At 36.9% G+C, this 18,287-nt stretch overlaps 1 protein-coding gene across 1 annotated transcript in view; it reads left to right on the top strand.

The window, feature by feature from the left end:
* Nucleotides 1–18,287, top strand: part of CEP85L (centrosomal protein 85 like) — an 86,011-nt gene that overhangs the window by 45,695 nt on the left and 22,029 nt on the right. The window contains exons 4-5 of the mRNA XM_070417554.1: nt 12,845–12,966; nt 14,623–14,740. Of these exons, the coding sequence (XP_070273655.1) occupies nt 12,845–12,966; nt 14,623–14,740 (240 nt within the window). The remainder of the gene's footprint in view (nt 1–12,844; nt 12,967–14,622; nt 14,741–18,287) is intronic.

Genomic DNA, 18,287 nt, shown 5'->3' with positions numbered 1-18,287 from the left:
TCTGCTTTAAGTTTGCCTGCCAGATATACATTCATTTGAAAATGACGCTTAGGGGATAGCTCACTATAGTATAAGCACCTTTAGTTCTGGAAAGAGAATTAGTAATACTAGTAATATCTACTTGGATAAACGAAAGAACTGCCATGGACTGAATAAAATATGCCATGAATATCTCACATGTTGCTGTATTTGCTTTAGAAGCATACATAGGTGTGACACATACATACACACCCACCTTAGAAGGATGTTAACGGTGTGTGTCAGAGTTGGTGGATAGACGCAGAAATTTACTTTTCAGATTTCTACAAAAGTGGGAGGTTTCTATTTACCCATTTCCTTTTGGTTAGCTGCTGCTCCTAATTATTATTAGTCCAAAGGGAGCTCTAGGAAGTGTTACATTTTAGTTTTAGCCTGATGCAGCCTAAACAGAAAGTTGTTTAATAAATAGGAGCATTGGTGAGCTACAGTATAATCAGTAGAGTGTTCTTCAAAAATTCCACAACGAGGGGCTGGAAACTGTTTTTGGAGGTGCTCTGTCAGAGTATTAATTTGGAGTCACACTATATAATTCGAATCCACTTGTGGTCACATGACCATATGCAGCTTTCCTTTGCTGCCTTGTCTGTGGATTGGGTTTGTGGTGAGGGTTTAATGAGATGAAGTATGTGTAGTGACAGATATTCTGCAACACAGTGTCCATTTAGTGTTAGTACTTACTTTCTCTTTTTCTTTAGAAGATGATCCTTAATTAACCTATAGTCCGTGGATAGAGTTCAATGGTCTTTAACTTGGATAGGAAAGATTACATGTTTATTTTGTACTAAACTCTACATGAAATGTAGCCCTTCTTAAGTTTTGACTATAGACCACAAACTGCAGAAATGTTAATACACTTGATGTCATGATAGCAATCTCAGAAAATTTCAGAACTTGAAATACTGTTTATATTCCTCACTACTTTGAAATTACCGTAATTAGACCTGCCTGTAAATATTGTAATTTAATGTATCAAAGAAGCTCAAGTATTGCAGTATTGCATCACAGATTTGTTTTTTAAAAAGAATTATTTTAGGATAATTCATTTTCTTTCTAGTGCTGTGCTTTTTTTTTTTTTTTTTTTTAAGCTGGGTATAGTGAACTGTATTGATGGTGCATGACAAGGTACGGCTTCCTAACCTCCTCCCCTTCTTCAGGGGCATTTAACTTTTTAGAACAATTCTAAATTTACAGAATTAATGCAGATATAGTACAGAGGGTTTCTGTGTACCCCACACACCATTTCCCCTGTTGTTAATGTTCTGTATTAGTATGGCACCTTTGTCATAAGAGTTGCACCAAGACAGATTATTTTAGCCAATACCCCTACTTTATTCAGATTTCCTCAGCTTTCTGTAGTGTCTTTTCCCTTTCCAGCATCCTATCCAGGATACCAGATTACATTTAGTGGTGACAGTTTCTCAGACTTTCCTTTTTTGATGACCCCAAACATTCTGAAGAGAGCCGGGCAGATATTCTGTAGAATGTTCCCCAGCCGGAATCTGTGTGCTGCTTGTCTCATGGTGAGACTGGTTAATGTATTTTTGAGAGGAAGCGCATAGAGGTAAAATGCCATTTTCATCACAAATCCAGTGTACATGCTGTCAGCATGAGTTACCACTCTTATTGTTAAACCTTGATCACCTGGCTGAGCTGTAAGGTCGGTCAGGTTTCTACATTATAAGGTTACTCCCTGACCCTCCTTACTGTATCCACAGAAGAAAGTCATTATACATAGCCCACACTTACGTTTCCCTGCCTTTACAGTGGAATGTCTGTAAACATTATTTGGAATCCTATGTATTTTATGTGTATAAAACATCTTAAGAACAAATCAATAGGCTCTAGCAGTCTTCCAGAAAAGTCCATGGCATGAAAAGTTGAGAATTCCTGTGAGAGAGGGTATTTCTGTAGCTGTCTGGGGCAGCCCTTATTTGAAAGAGGAAGACTGACTTCTCACGCAGGCTCAAATCCGGACCTCTTAGTTTGCTTTTTTAGGCCCTGTCTTCCTAGCTTCATCTCTTATCACATTCCTTTGTATTGTGTGCTCTGGCCCTGTGCAGCTGCCAGCTACTCTCGGAACAGGCTATTGTTCTATTTTAAGCCTCGCTACTTTTTTGTAGGAATGTCCTTCTTACCAACCTTTCTGCCCATCAAGTGCTGTTTCAATTTATATTTGCTGTGCAGCCCTCCCTGCCTTCTGTCAAACAATTTTGCGTGTTCCTCTGTTATCATGTCTCTCTTTATTGCATTTATAAGTATATGTGCCTAGACTGCAGGCTCTTTGAGAGCTGATCCAATAATTCATATTTATACTGCTATTGATTCTGAATAGTATTACCTAGTACAGAACCTGGCTCATAATAATTCTTAAATACTGATTAAATGAGTGATTGGAAGAGTGAATAAAGGGAGAGTCAGGGAAGATTGCATGGTTGGTAGTGAATGAGTGGTCCTGCAGAAGTAAGTGTTAGGGACGATGATAAAATCCTCCATTTTAAGCTTATTGTAGTGGAGGAGGAAGAGGATGGGAGATTAGGCATTAGAGTAGAATAACTGGGAAAGTAACTTTTTTCTTGTCATTTAAAAAGGTTTAAATATGTTTGGAGGGTAAGAGTGAAGGAAGACAAACAAAAAAAAGGAGTGAAGAGTGAAGGAAGGCCAAACCATAAGCACACATTCTCTAAACGTATTTATATTTTGGGCATTTTTGTGATTATATATTAAATGAGTATTGTTTTTACCGAATATCAATGTGCCATAATATATTGAATTAGTCTCTTATTTGATATTTGGTGATTTATAACTTTTGCCATTATAAAACATAATATAAATAACCCTTGATGAACATCTGTGTAAACAAATTTGACCTTCCTTTGTCTTTTTAGTCTTGACTCTATAAGCTTGTTATAACTAAACTAGAGGCCCGGTGCACAAAAATTTGTGCACTCGGGGGGGTGGGGAGGGGGGTCCCCCAGCCCGGCCTGTGCCCTCTCCCAGTCTGGAACCCCTCGGGAGATAACGACCTGCTGGCTTAGGCCTGCTCCCAGGTGGCAGAGGGCACGTCCAATCCCTAGGTGCAGCCCCTGGTCAGGCTCAGAGCAGGGCCGATTGGGGGGTTGGGGCACCGCCCCCTGTCACACTCAAGGCAGGGTCGATGGGGAGGTTGCGGTGCCACCCCCTGTCACGCACAGAGCAGGGCCGATCAGGGGGTTGGGGTGCTGCCCCCTGTCACTCACAGAGTAGGGCCGATAGGGGAGTAGGGGCACCGCCCCCTGTCACACACAGAGCAGGGCGGATCAGGGGGTCGGGGCACTGCACCCTGTCACACTCAGGGCAGGGCCAATGGGGAGGTTATGGCTCTACCCTGTCACACACATAGCAAGGCCCGTGGAGGGGGGTTGGGGCGCCACCCTCTATCATCCACAGAGCAGGGCTGATCAGGGGGTTGGCGCGCTGCACCCTGTCACACTCAGGGCAGGGCCAATGGGGAGGTTATGGCTCTACCCTGTCACAGAGCAGGGCCCGTGGGGGGCGGGGATGGGGCGCCGCACCCTGTCACACACACAGCAGGGCCCATCACGGGGTTGGCGCGCTGCACCCTGTCAAACACAGAGCCGCAGGGCAATCGGGATTGGGGAGCTCCCCCCTATCAGGCACAGAGCAGGGCTGATCAGGGGGTTGGGACGCCTTCCCCTGTCACGAACAGAGCAGGGCGGATAGGGAGGTTGTGGCCCTGCCCCCTGTCACACACAGAGCCGCAGGGCGATCAGGGGGTTTGGGCGCTGCCCCTTTTCACGCTGATCCCGGTGCCGGGAGCCTCGCTGCTCCGCTGATCCCGGTGCCGGGAGGCATATTACCCTTTTACTATATACAATAGAGGCCTGGTGCATGGGTAGGGGCCAGCTGGTTTGCCCTGAAGGGTGTCCTGGATCAGGGTGGGGGTCCCCACTGGGGTGCCTGGCCAGTCTGGGTGAGGGGCTGAGGGCTGTTTTCCGGCTGGCGAGTGACTGAAGCTCCCAACCGCTCCTTGTTTTCTTTTTTTTTCTTTTTATTCTGGGCCAGCTTTAGCTCTGAGGCCTTGCTGCTGAAAACATCGATACAATGTTGCGGTCCGGCTGGCTTTCAGTCCGGCTGGTTTCTGGGGTTTTGTTTAGCTTCTTATTTGCAACATAGTACATAGTTGCTTAGAGTTGCAGCTGAGAGGCCAGCAAGTTAGGCGGGGAACGTTGGAGTCCGCAGTCACTGAAACAAGCAAGCCTCCCTGCTCGCTTCAGTGCATGGCGCCAGCCGCCATCTTGGCTGACAGTTAATTTGCATAAGGATATGCTGATTAGCCAATGGGAAGGGTAATGGTCGTACGCTAATTACCATGTTTCTCTTTTATTAGTGTAGATGTCAGTTTATTCAAGGATGATCAAGCTCTTAAATGAATTTGATTTGTATTTGAATTACAATTTAGTAATTTTTGAAAGTTTTGGTAGTTAGGTGACAGCAGTTCCTTTTATATCAATAAACTTCTTTGATGAAATTATCTATGAATAGAATTTTTTTTGGTGAGGATTAGACTGAAACTGGTCAACATGCAGAATGATATGACTGAATCACCCTATCCACTAAAGGAGTCACACTGTGGGTTTAGGTCAGGTGGCCTTTTTAACTGTGCTTCTGCGCTAAGGATGGGGAAGTTACCCTTACCTTGATTTAGGTCTGAGCTTTTATATAAAGACTTTGATTTTAACATTTAAGTCCTTGATTGCCTCAGGTGGGACCCTCTGAAACATAATAGCCTTTGTCCTTCAGTTACACAATCCTCTTTAGGTTTCTAGAACACAATTTCAACAGAACCTTGGTTTTTCAATATAGATGCATTGTTTGAGAAGGTTATGTAAAGTGGATTTTGAAATGTGGAACTCATGTTTACCTTATCAAGCAAGAGATGTAAAGTGTCTTAGTGAAAAATATTAAGTTTAATTTCTTGATGTGGAGACATTGTAACTTTTTATCAGAAATATACTGAGAGTTGTACATTGTTTTAATATATCTCAGGACATCTGTGCTTTATCTTTAACCATCTCTGAATTAAAAGTTTATAAACACAGCCAAAGGATGTGAACATATCATCTGCTGTTTCCATTTGCCCTTGAGTCGGTCAAAGGTGGGTGGTAAGTGGGTTCCAGGACCAGCCCTGCGTCAGTTTCCAGAGATGCTTTTGGCAGAGTTGTTTATTAGGCTTCTCTATGAATGTATTCATTTTTATAGGTTTATTTTTTAGTTGGGGCCATGATATCTGAAGAGTTTATTTTTGATTCCAGCATTAATATATTAACATTTAAAAATCTAACCTGAGAAAATAAAATATCTAAAAATTCAAAATTTGGCCCTAGCTGGTTTGGCTCAGTGGGTAGAGCATCGGCCTGCGGACTGAAAGGTCTCAGGTTTGATTCTGGTCAAGGGCATATACCTAGGTTGTGGGCACATCCCCAGCAGGAGGTGTGCAGGAGGCAGCTGATTGATGTTTCTCTCTCATCGATGTTTCTAGCTCTCTATCCCTTTCCCTTCCTCTCTGCAAAAAATCAATAAAATATATTTAAAATAATTCAAAATTTGGATAATTAAAAATCTGTGTAATGTATGTGAGAGAATCAGAAAGTGCTGGAGACTTCACACCTCCAAAATAGAACCCAGTATGGCCACCAATGACTATCTTTCACATTTTTCTCTACAATGCAAGCTAAAATTAAATTAGTTATGTAGATTACTCAGAGAGTTGCTGAGTCTGAGAGAAATGAAGCTAGATCAAGGCTGGAAAACATGATTTTTATTCAGATGTTAAGTTTGTGGACTGTTCTTTAAACTGTATCTTTAAAGTGTATATATTTGTGTTAATACATCATTGCTCTAAAAATGATAATAGAGATTTTAAGTAATGATAACTTGGAAGATGGCAGCCTTTTGTAGATAATTTTTAGATTGCTCAATATTTAGCAAAGATTGTTGGGTTCTGTGCTGAGTCCCAGGGGTTATAAAAGATTACGGCCTGGCTTACCATGATACAGACTAAACTGGAAAAGGAAACACTGTCCTGATTACTATCATAATACTCTAATTACAGTACCTTCCTGTGCTGTTGGAAAATATTTTTAGATTTTTTTTGAAGGCTGAGAAATATACTTGAGGGATTATAGTTAATCAACTTGTTTTTGTTGTGTGCTATGGGCCAAGTAATGAGCTAGGCTCAAATCACTAACATCTCTGGTTCTTAAACATTTTAGAAAAATATATGAAGGGATGTTAAACTGAACAGCAATCAACTTGTTCTGATTTTATAATCTTGAATTTGACTTGCTCCTCAGTCTTGGATATACTATTTTCCCCCTTCACATTTGCATTGTGACTGTAATAAGATTGTGTGTTGTGCATGGATCTTTCCTTTGTTGACATTGAAAAAACACACCATGTAATACAAACACATATTGGACATTAAACAAATTGAGAGGGGACATGTTGCTTCCTGGAAATAATGGGTTTAATAGTAATTAGATGTTTAGCACAGTGGAAATCAGTAATACCTCTAGGTTCTCTATTTTTATGCACATGTATTTTTATGACGTAGAAAAAGAGATATACGCTCCTCTCATTAGTTTTTTTTTATCATTTGTTTCTAGGGTCTATTACCATTGAAGATAGCATAGAGTTAGTAATAAAGACAAAACAAAGAAATAATATCATTAACAGCTCAGTTCCTTCTATAATTTAAATTTCAAGTGTTAAGATGTGGACTTGGGTCTTTAATAGGTCACTCTAAGGAAGAAGTTACAGATTGAATATTTTTATATGTTTTTTGTTTTTTATTTTGTTAGAGAAAATGTGTAGTAATATGCTTCATAAATAATTACATGGACTTAGTTAATATATAGATTTTTATTAAATGAACCGCTCTCTTAGTAATATAGTAAGATACAGATCTTATTTTAATGCACAATTCTTTTAGTAATCATATAATCCATGTTTTTCCTTTTCTTGCTGAATAAAAGCTCTTTAAATCCTATGTAATTTATAGTTCATTTTTATTTTTGAGCTTTATGAATTTATTTTGGGGTGAAGCATTATGATTATTTTACCAAAAAGCTCTTATAGGGTATCTCTTCAGATAGACTATTCCAGGAAACAGAGGAAGATTTGCTGTGCTATTTGACATGTTGTGAGTGGTGAATGAGCTAAGGAACAAAAGCAAATGAAGGCGAGATAACCAACTTGAAGAATCGCAGAGGTTGTATTCCAGCTAAGTGTGGTAGCGCTAGATTATCTAAATTTAACAGCATGTCCAGGACGAGACCAAGGAATTTGGAGCTATTTTCAGCTGCAAATAGCAAGCTTATTTTAGAAGCATGTTTGACCATTAAGTGACATTTTGGCAACTTTTCATATCACTGGGTCTCATCTAAGTAGCATGTATTTGGGTTGTTGTATATGCCCACTATCCCTATTCAATTATGAGCATGGAAATTGCTATTTACAATAACAGGTAGATTGTACATGTATTATAGGCCTATGAATCTGGATGATTGCGTCTAGATGCAGAGAGTTATGATTCCTCCTTGGATGATAAACTACTATTTTCTTTGCTAAACTATCATTGCAACACTGTATCTTATGCATTTTTAGGTAGAACATCTAAATGAGGACTTCTCTTCTGTCCGAGTTTGGTAACTACCAAATATATATGAAAAATGTTTACTTGTGCCCTGACCGGTTTTGCTCAGTGGATAGAGTGCCAGCCTGCGGACTGAGGGGTTCCGGGTTCGATTCCGGTCAAGGGCATGTACCTTGGTTACGGGCACATCCCCAGTAGGAGGTGTACAGGAGGCAGCTGATCGATGATTCTCTCATTGATGTTTCTAACTCTCTATCCTTCTCCCTTCCTCTCTGTAAAAAATCAATAAAATATATTTTAAAAAATGATTTACCAATGTATTAGTTTCCTGGAGTTGCCATAACAAAGAACACACACCAGGTAACTTAAACAACAGAAATGGAATGTCTCACAGATCTAGAGGTTTGAAGTCCCAAATCATGGTGTCAGCAGAGTTGGTTCCTTTTCCTTCTGAGGGCTATGAAGCAAGAATCCGTTCCAGGCCAAGTGTCTAGTACTTCTGAGTTAGTTCTTTTATCTCTCATGTACACATGGAAGATACCCATGACTCCTGGTTCATAGGTCATGCTCAACCACTGAGCCACCTGTACAGATTTTGATATGTTTGTTACTTTGATGACATCCTTTCTATTCCATACTTTAAATTAGCTCAGACACTTTTCATATTATGAAGGATTGTCCTCTATCTTTTAAAAAAATGTATATTTTTTTTATTTCAGAGATAGAAATATCAATGATGAGAGTTACATTCCTTTGTAATTATCTTTTAGATCTCATGTTCATGTCAGTTGAAATTATGTTATTCAAAAGCTATAAATATAAATTGGGTATTCATCAGTTTAAGCTATTATGTTCTTCTTGATTACTCATATTGGCAACAGTTAAGTAGAAATATGACTAACTGCTTGAAATTCTAAGAACAACAGCATAATAGTAATTTTCTACTTTATTGATATGTGAATTTTAAAACATTTTTTCTAGAAATATTCAAATATCTCTTCAGTGTCTTCTTCAGCTTCTATCAAAGCAATACCTATGCTTTCTGGAATATTTTACTATCAATATATAACTGCCACAAAATGGTATGCCTCTCCTGAAAGTTATAATTTTGTTGAATAGACATTCTTACTTGTTTTCTTACTACTCAGGATAAAAATGTGTCACTAATGGGTCTCAGGAGGAAAGGGTATTTGAATATAAACTACTTTTCTATTTTTTCATATTTTGAAGCAGGATTGTCCCTATCTTTTTAAAAAATGTATATGTATATTTTATTGATTTTAGAGAGGAAGAGAGAGGGAGAGAGACATAGGAACATCAATGATGAGAGAGAGCCTCCCTAATGGATATAGAGCCCATAAGCTGGGCATGTGCCTGACTGGGAATTGCACCATGACTCCTGGTTCATAGGTCATGCTCAACCACTGAGCCACACTGGAAAGAAAATCTCTATTCTCCTAGAGCAGGGATGGGGAGCCTTCTTTCTGCCAAGGGCCATTTGAATATATATAACATCATTGGTGGGCCATACAAAATTATCAACTTAAAAATTAGCCTGCTATATTTGGCCAAACATTTAACTTATTCCTAATGCCTTGTCAGGGCCAGACCAAATGATTTTGTGGGCTTTATATATGGCCTGTGGGCCGGACATTCCCCACCCCTGTCCTAGAGTATCGACAATCTTTAAAACCAACTGTAGGTTGTTATAAGGGAAAAAATAATAATTTTATTTCTCCCCTTCTGAGTTAATTCTTAGCTGAGACCCCTGTAATAAAAGGTGGTTAACAAGAGAAAAATCAATTTGTCAATATGTTTTTATCTCTCATGTACACATGGAAGATACCCAGGGAAAAGGAGGGACGCAAAAAGACAATTGGGTTCTTTTTGGAGGATCTTCAGGCAGATGAATGGAGTTCAGAAAAGCCTCTCCCTGAATGTTTTTTCCAGTGCTTGCAGCTCAAAATAATGTCAAAGCAGCACATTTTGGAGTGGCATGCCCTGAAATCCCACAGTCATATTTCGGCATACCAAAATATGGCACATACAGTATTTACTTCATCTGGTCGTTTATCTCATTATTTGCATGTGTAGAATAGCACTAAAGTGATGAAAAGATAAAACTAACATTGTGTCATATATAGTGTATCTTTGAGTACTTAAGTGTTCTCTCCTAGCAGACAAAGTCTTCATTTCCCCTCAATTCTACTTTAGAGAGAAAAAGTGTAAAGAAAAATAAAGTATAGGTATTCTATGTGGTAATTATATATTTTGTTTTTGTTGAGGTCTAATGTCTACACGAGAAATGCCTAACTGTATTAGCCTTAAGTGTAATAAGAGCTCCATTCTATTTAGTATTACACATGGCAAGTCCTTTATGTAGTGGTTCATCCTGCCAGTGGTTCAAACCAAGTAGTATTATAATTTGCTTTTCTCTCGCAGTCCTATTTTTTCCTGTTTACTCCTTTCTTTCTGGATGCCAAATCAAGAAAAGGCTTCTCCTTAGGAAGTTGTTAGTATGGGAAATCTTTTGGAAGATTACTTATAAAGAATAATGTCTTCTTGAGAAGTTCATCGTCTATTGCCTAGGCACTTGTCTTATTAAAATAGGCACAAGATTATAAAGCAACATAGCTTCAATATTATGGTATAGGTCTTTCCTGACGTGTGATGATCAGAAATGGAGGAGCCATTTTTAGATCTTTGGAAGAAGAGACCATAGATCTTTAATTTACCTTATATGTTTTTTGTTACGTGTGATAACAATGTATAAAACCAATATTTAATGAATTTGTCAACTGGTAAAAGTATATTAATATCTAACTCAGTATATAAATAAAATATAGTTATTTTTAGTCACCAAATAAATGATATATTTAGTATGATAACCTATAGCACAGAGGTTTCATCAAAACATTCTGGTAATTTCCAGATTTTATGTTGAGTTTTGGAATTATTGATATGGTCTTTTGTTTTGCTTAGCTTTTATTGTTTTAATTTCTGTTTGAGCTACATTTGACAAAATAAATTTTATGAAATGATTTGCCTAATAAATTGATAGTCATTAAGTAACATGGAATTGAAATAAGTAGAGACTTTCTCTTAATGTCAACAATATTTGTTTATGGGGCTGAATCTTCTCTTAGTTTCTAAGAGCAGTTAGTTTCAGTTTTTTTCTAGCCCTTGTGATAAAATTTGTAATAACTTCTTAGTTAATTAGACCATAGTAGAAGCAGAGTAACAATTTGGTGCTCTTTTGTTGAAGAGTATGAATCCTGGCTCTTCCAATTGAATATATGTTGGTAGTAGTGTTGAGCTGGCAGATTTGGGGGCTGACTAGTGCAGGAATCAATCAAACAGAAAGGATGCCATTTATGAATGAACAGGATCTTGAGAAGCCCTTTTTTATGTGCCAAGAAGTAACTGTTTTTTGTACGATGGAAGGTCCTGGGCAGTGGCCTGGGGAGTGGAGAGGACATTCATGGGGTTTGGGCAGTAGCTAGTTACCAACCACAGTGAAAGTAACTTAGTATTGTAACAACTAACATATCTGTATTGGTGTATACTAGCTGAATATAAGCCTGAGTTGTATGTTAGGCAAGGGAAAGAATGAAATTTAGAGATAGGATATCTGATTAACCTGCCCCTGTAACACTTTGTGTCACACTCCAAATATCTGCCCACCTGACTGTGATGTACTCTGTTATAACCTAGTTTCTTCTCTTCCTAGTCTGTTCACCTTGCCTGTCTTTCTGCCCGAAACATCCCGTCTGATATACTTGGCAATCATCTTAACTTGAAGGGTTAATCAAGGACTAGTTGATGTCACACAATTAGTGGTTTATTCAGAACTAGGTCTTGTCAGTATCATCTTTGGAAAAAAAGATAAAAATATCGTTGCACATTTGAACTCTTTTAAAGTTGCTTTGTGGTGTTTATATAGCATCATTTAGCTTGACAAGGAATTTATGTTCCTACTTGATTTACCAATGTATTAGTTTCCTGGAGTTGCCATAACAAAGAACACACACCAGGTAACTTAAACAACAGAAATGAAATGTCTCACAGATCTAGAGGTTTGAAGTCCCAAATCATGGTGTCAGCAGAGTTGGTTCCTTTTCCTTCTGAGGGCTGTGAAGCAAGAATCCGTTCCAGGCCAAGTTTCTAGTACTTCTCTGGCAATCTTTTGTTTTCCTTGGCTTGTAGATATGTCACTTCAATCTCTGCTTTCATCTTTGCATGATTAAAATGTCTCTCCCCTCTGCATGTGCATGTCTGTGTTCAGATTTCCCTTTCTCATGGAACATTAGTCATACTGGGTTAGGGCCCACCCTGATGACTTCATGCTAACTTGACCATATCTGCAAAAACCCTCTTTCTGACATGTTTGGGGTTTAGCACTTCAACATATCCTTTTGACGGGACACAGTTCAACCCAATACACCAGTATTAAATTTTTGTTTCAGCAATAGAAGTTTGAGGATATCTGTCATGTTGGTTTTTATGGTCATTGATATGTTTTAAATATCTCAAATGTTTCTTAAATTCTAAGAATATATTTTTTTCTAAATGATATTTATACTAGCGGCCAATAGACACCTAGATTATTTGCCTAATAGCTATATTGTCTATGGATATATTTTCTATGGATATATTTACTACTTTGTGCAAACATTTTAGCTTTTGAAATTATAATGTAATTATGATGATGTGATGAATGACAATTTGAAATCTGAATGCTACAGACACTGTTTTTACTTCCTTTTGGAAACCCTTCTGGTAATGTTTGTCTCGTCTAGCTATTGTATATTTCTTTACTGCACTCCTTCTTTAGGAAATGATGAATCTCTTTTCCAGAAAGCTTCCACAAGATAATGAGAACAAGATTTTATATATAGTAATACAATAAGCCAGATTAACTGTTCCATTGTCACTAGTTCTTCCTTAGACTTGTACATTTACTTTGGAACTTCCTTGCTGGTTTTCAAGTTATGTTGTATTCACAAGTATGATTTCAGATAGTCTGTAAAATTTTTTCAAAGGTGGAGTTCTCCCTTTTTTAATGAAAATCATTGGGAAAATACTAGATGCTATATAAATATTTCCTTTAGACACGTTTAGAATACTAACAGTATAAACATGTTTGTGCAGGTTTTGGCTGGATCATCTCGTCAAAGTTACTCACCTTCGGGCTATCAGGATTTCACAAAGTGGGAATCAGTGTTGAAAATAAAGGAAGGATTGCTAAGGCAGAAAGAAATTGTAATTGATCGGTGAGTCTGTTTTATTTTAATTACTAAATATTTCAGGCATACAGAAATGTAGATTTAAAAAAATACCTTTGTATCCACTGTGTAGACTTTAAAAAAATAGAACTTTACCAAATATATTGTCTGTCTTTCCCCAATCTCAGTCCTTTTAAGAACCACACACAGAACTAAGGGTTTGTTGGTGGGTCAGTCTGTCTGTCTGTCTGTCTTCTACCATACTCCCAGTTACATTAGAGTAATGCATTATTTGGAAACTCATCTTCTTTGTACATGTTGCAAGTTAGCTGCAATGTTAATGAGCTATCAAAGCTGCAAGTAAATGTTTGTATTTCAGACTTAGGAAATATCAAATTGGAAAGCTACTTTAATATCATTTCCTTTAATGTATGTTAGATATGAAGGCACAGAAACTATGAAAATCATGAATATTTAAAGTTAGATGACTTACAGATAAGAATCTTGGATATGGGGGTATATTCCAAAAATTTTGTATGTTTGAGTACCAAAGCTCTGAAAAAAAATTCTGATATATTTAATAGATTTCTGATTATTTTGAGCAATAAACCTAATATTATTTAATTATCTGTGATATGTATTGGTTCTTTGTCATTTATGCATACTTTTGAGATAATTAAACATGCTCAGTATCATGGTGGTTGGGAAATAGTTTGAGGAGGTGTTTAATCAATGCTAGTTATACTTATTTTCATGTGCTTATATGGGATAAAGTAGTAAACATTTTAGCTTTAAAATTAAACACTAATTCAAACTTTTAAATATATTTAAGAGTTGAAATTTCAAAAGATTTTACTTAGGAATTAAAGACCTACTGGAGTATGAACTAGAGCGTAGACATCTGGACTTTCTTATTTTCTACTATTTTCTCTTGAACAGAGCCTGACATATAGTATATGCTTAATGCTTGATAATGACGATTCTAGAAGATAGTTTTAATTGATTTTATGAAAAAGCTTTAAAAATATTTGATATTTCTAATACAAGTGAATTTTGTATGAGTAGTCACAGCTTGTATATATTTTGAACACTTACAATTTAGTGCATTGTACAATCCTGAAATTAATACTTTAATTTTTTAAAAAAATTATTTTACAACTAGAGGCCCAGTGCACGAGATTCATGCACTCGGGGGGAGGAGGGTCCCTCAGCCCTGCCTGCACCCTCTCACAGTCCAGGAGCCTTTGGGGGATGTCCACCTGATGGGGAGTGGGCCTAAGCCAGCAGTTGGACATCCTTAGCACTGCTATGGAGGCAGAAGAGGCTCCTGCCACCACCACTGTGTATGGCGGGGCTTCTGGATGAGCAGTGCTCCCCCTGTGGGAGCGCACTGACCACCAGGGGGCAGCTCCTGTGTGAGTGTCTGTCCCCGGGTGGCCAGTGTGCATCATAGTAACCAGTCTTTCGCTGTTCAGTTGATTTGCATATTAGCCTTTTATTATATAGGATTACAGTTGACAGTATCATATTAGTTTGAGGTGTATAACATAGTGATTAGACATTTATATACTTTACAAAACGATCACCCCGATAAGTCTAGTACCCATCTGGCATCATACATATTGCAATAGAATTGACTGTATTTCCTATGCTGTACTTTTTAAAAACATTTTTTATACTCTGACTTCAATTTATGTTTTGCAGGCAGAAGCAACAAATTACCCACCTACACGAGCGGATAAGGGATAATGAATTACGGGCACAACATGCCATGTTAGGACACTATGTAAATTGTGGGGATTCTTATTTGTCTAGTTTGCAGGTAAGATTACAGAGGATTTTATAGTTGTTTTATTAATAAGGCATATTAATTTTATACTTAGACTTGTTCGATGCAGGGTTGCCACAAACTTTCATTTGTAAAAAATGCAGTAACTGCCAAGTGTAATAATGACAAGCATGATAAAATGAGGTATGCCTGTATTTTTTTTAGAGAAATGTCTGTTCAAGACCTTTGTCCATTTTTTAATTTAGTTGTTTGTTTTTTTGATGTTCAGTTTTAGACGTTCTCTATGTACTCTGGACATTAATCCTTTATCAAATATGCAATTTGCAAACATTGTTTTCATTCTGAGTTGCCTTTTTACTCTGTTGATAGTGTCTTTTCATGTACAAAATATTTTAATTTTTATGAAGTTCACTTTACCTACTTTTTTTTTTTTTTAACCTCTGTCTTTGGTGTCATATTCAATAAATCATTGCCAAATCCAATGACATTAAGCTTTTCTGCAATTTTAGGTCTGACATTTAGATCTTTGATATATTTTGAGTTATTTTTTATATATTATGTTAGATAAGGATCCAACTTCATTTTTTTGCATGTGAACAATCCAGTTTTCCCAGAGCCATTTGTTGAAAAGACTGTCTCTTCCCCATTGACTGGTCTTGGCATCTTGTCAAAAATCATTTCACCGTATATTGTGAGGGTTTATTTCTGATAGCAATATTTTAATAGAACTGTGCAGTTTGTCCTTGTAATTTTATTATTTTGAATAAAGGCTTTACTTGAATGATACAACTATTATATTACCAATGGTATGTAAAATATAATGTGTATCCGAAAGCTGAATAAAATCCTTTCTGACATAGCATCAGGCCAGTAGAGGGCTCTCAAAGCCAGTCAGCCAGGACACATAGAAATAGCAAGGATATGGAAAAGGGGCTAGATTACTAAAACTATTACAAGGATTTTAAATTATGTGGATAATTAAAATATTGTTAAGAAATTTGATTTTAAATGATTAGGGTAGTTAATAAAAGCGAGATATCTGAAGTATTAACTGGATAGATCTAGAGAACTAATTAAATGGAAGGGGTTAGAAGAAACAACAAATATGATGATAAAACATTTCTTTAGCAAAGGGATTTTTACCTTGAATCTATGAACAACATTAATTTTAATGCACAGCATTTTGAATATGTACATTTTGGGGTTCATAGTTTGTTCATCCTAATTCCATAACACATTAAACAAAGAAAATAATACCTTTAATATTCTGTATATTCTAGGTTAAATAAAACAAGTTTTTGAAATAAAATAATGTTCTTTTATGGATTTCTAGGTGAAAAACATGTTCTTGAGAAGTGATTTCTATTTGCCCATTAAGAACTTTTAATAACCTGACAGTCCTGATGACCTGAGACATAGGCATCACCAAGTCTCAGAGGCAGGAAATGAGAACGAGGTCTTTATCCTGAACTTCAAACTTCCTAGATTGTTTAAATGGCAGAATTGGTATAACCAAAGTAATTTGTACTATAATGCCTTATACTAAAATGTCAACCTGTGGTTAACGGGACTTCATGGAAAAAACAAAACAAAATGTGGACTCTTTTGTTAAAGACTAAAGAAGAAAGACCGGGCCAAATACCAGGGAATTCATAAAATGCCAGGAAGTAACCAAAACCAGGGGATTTACAAAACATAGTTCACAGTCTTCTGAAATCATGTTACTTTCTTGTTCTAAAAACATCACTGGCTTTCTGTTTTCTAAGAATTAAGGTTAAACTCTGAACCTTTCTGTTCTACAATATGATCCACTTAGATTTTTAAATGTTTCTTTATACTCCCCGTTCTTATAACCTATACCTTAAACAGACATGAATATTCTCTGCATATGTTCCATCCTTTGCCTTTTTGAAATTTTTTTTTCTTTTTTTCTATTACTGCTAGAATCTTTCCTATTTTCAAAATCTATCTCAAAAGCCACTTTCCCAGTAAACCCTTTTTTCTCATTCTCCCAGTGCTGTCATCATTTGTCCTCACACTTCCTGAGACTTTGCACTTAATATGACTTTTCTTTGTCTGCCATATGATATTGTGTCCAATATATAATTATATAAGGTTTCTTTTATGCCTCTCATAATCTATAATAATAAAAGCATAATATGCTAATTAGACTGGACAGCCAAATGACCTTCCGGATGTCATTCCTGAAGAAGCAGTGGTGGCAGGGGCCGAGGCAGAGGCTGTTAGGGGTAATCAGGCAGGCAGGCGAGCAGTTAGGGGTGATCAGGCAGGCAGGCAGAGTGATTAGGGGCTATCAGGCAGGCAGGCGAGTGGTTAGGGGTGATCAGGCAGGCAGGCAAGCAGTTAGGAGCCAGTGGTCCAGGATTGCAAGAGGGTGCAGGCCGGGCTGAGGGACTCCCTGCCCCCCTGCAGTGCACTGGGCTTCTAGTTTCAGTTTATAAAAGGCGGTGCCCAGCTGTCATTTTTTTACATATCCTGAACATGATAAATCTATTTATATGCTTTTTTATTGCATCTTCACCTTTGGGTCAGGTTTTTGTTGTTGTTTTTTATTAATTCAACTATAGACTTTATAGACTCGTGTGTGTGTGTCTGATTTCAGTTCCAGGATCTTACTCAGGGTCTCACACAGCTAGCTTGCTTTTTTTTTTTTTTTTTTTTTGAAGAGATGTCATAATTTATTTTCAGATATAAAATAAGATTTTTATGTAGCTACCATTAGTTTTTTTTATTTAAAGAAAAACTATTTTAAATGTAATAATGTATGCAATAAACCTTAATATTTCAAAAAAACGATCCTAAGTATAATGTTATATGCAATAAACATTAATATCAAGAAAAACGATTTTAAATGTGATAATGTTACATGCAATAAACACCAATTATTCAAGAAAAATGATCTTACATATAATAATACATGCAATAAACATAAATATTTCAAGAATAAAAGGATTTTAAGTATAGTAATATTACCAAAATTGTACTAACATAGTATGATATCACAAAAGTTATAGGAAATATTAAAAATCTGCAAATAACAGGATTACTTCTATTACATTCTAGAATATTTTTCCCTCTGGCTCTATTTTTGTTCATCAGTTTATGTTGTTCATTACATTCCACAAATGAGTGAGATTGTATGATATTTATCTTTCTCTGACTTGCTTATTTTGCTTAGCATGATGCTTTTAAAGTCTATTTTGTCGGATATGAGTATTGCTACTCCAGCTTTTTTTTTCTTTTCTATTTGCATGGAGAAATTTTTTCCATCCCTTCACTTTCATCTTGCGTGTGTCTTTTGTTTTGAGGTGGGTCTCTTGTAGACAACATATAGTTAGGTCGTGTTTTTGTATCCATTCACTATGCTACACCTTTTGAATGGAGCATTTAATCCAGTTACATTTAGGGTTATTATTAGAGGTACTTATTTATAGCCATTTTAATTCTGTATGGCCACGTTTCTCTTTCTGTTTCTTCTTCTCAGCAATCCCTTAAGCATTTCTGGTATTGTTGGCTTGGTGATGATGAACTCCTTTAGCCTTTTTTTTTGTCTGGGAAG

The sequence above is a fragment of the Myotis yumanensis genome, unplaced genomic scaffold (assembly GCF_028538775.1).
Source record: "Myotis yumanensis isolate MYYU_CA2020_CCGP unplaced genomic scaffold, mMyoYum1.0.hap1 SCAF_6, whole genome shotgun sequence".
NCBI lineage: Eukaryota > Metazoa > Chordata > Mammalia > Chiroptera > Vespertilionidae > Myotis > Myotis yumanensis.
The sequence above is the reverse complement of the archived record's forward strand: the minus strand, read 5'-3'. Positions and strand labels throughout refer to the sequence as shown.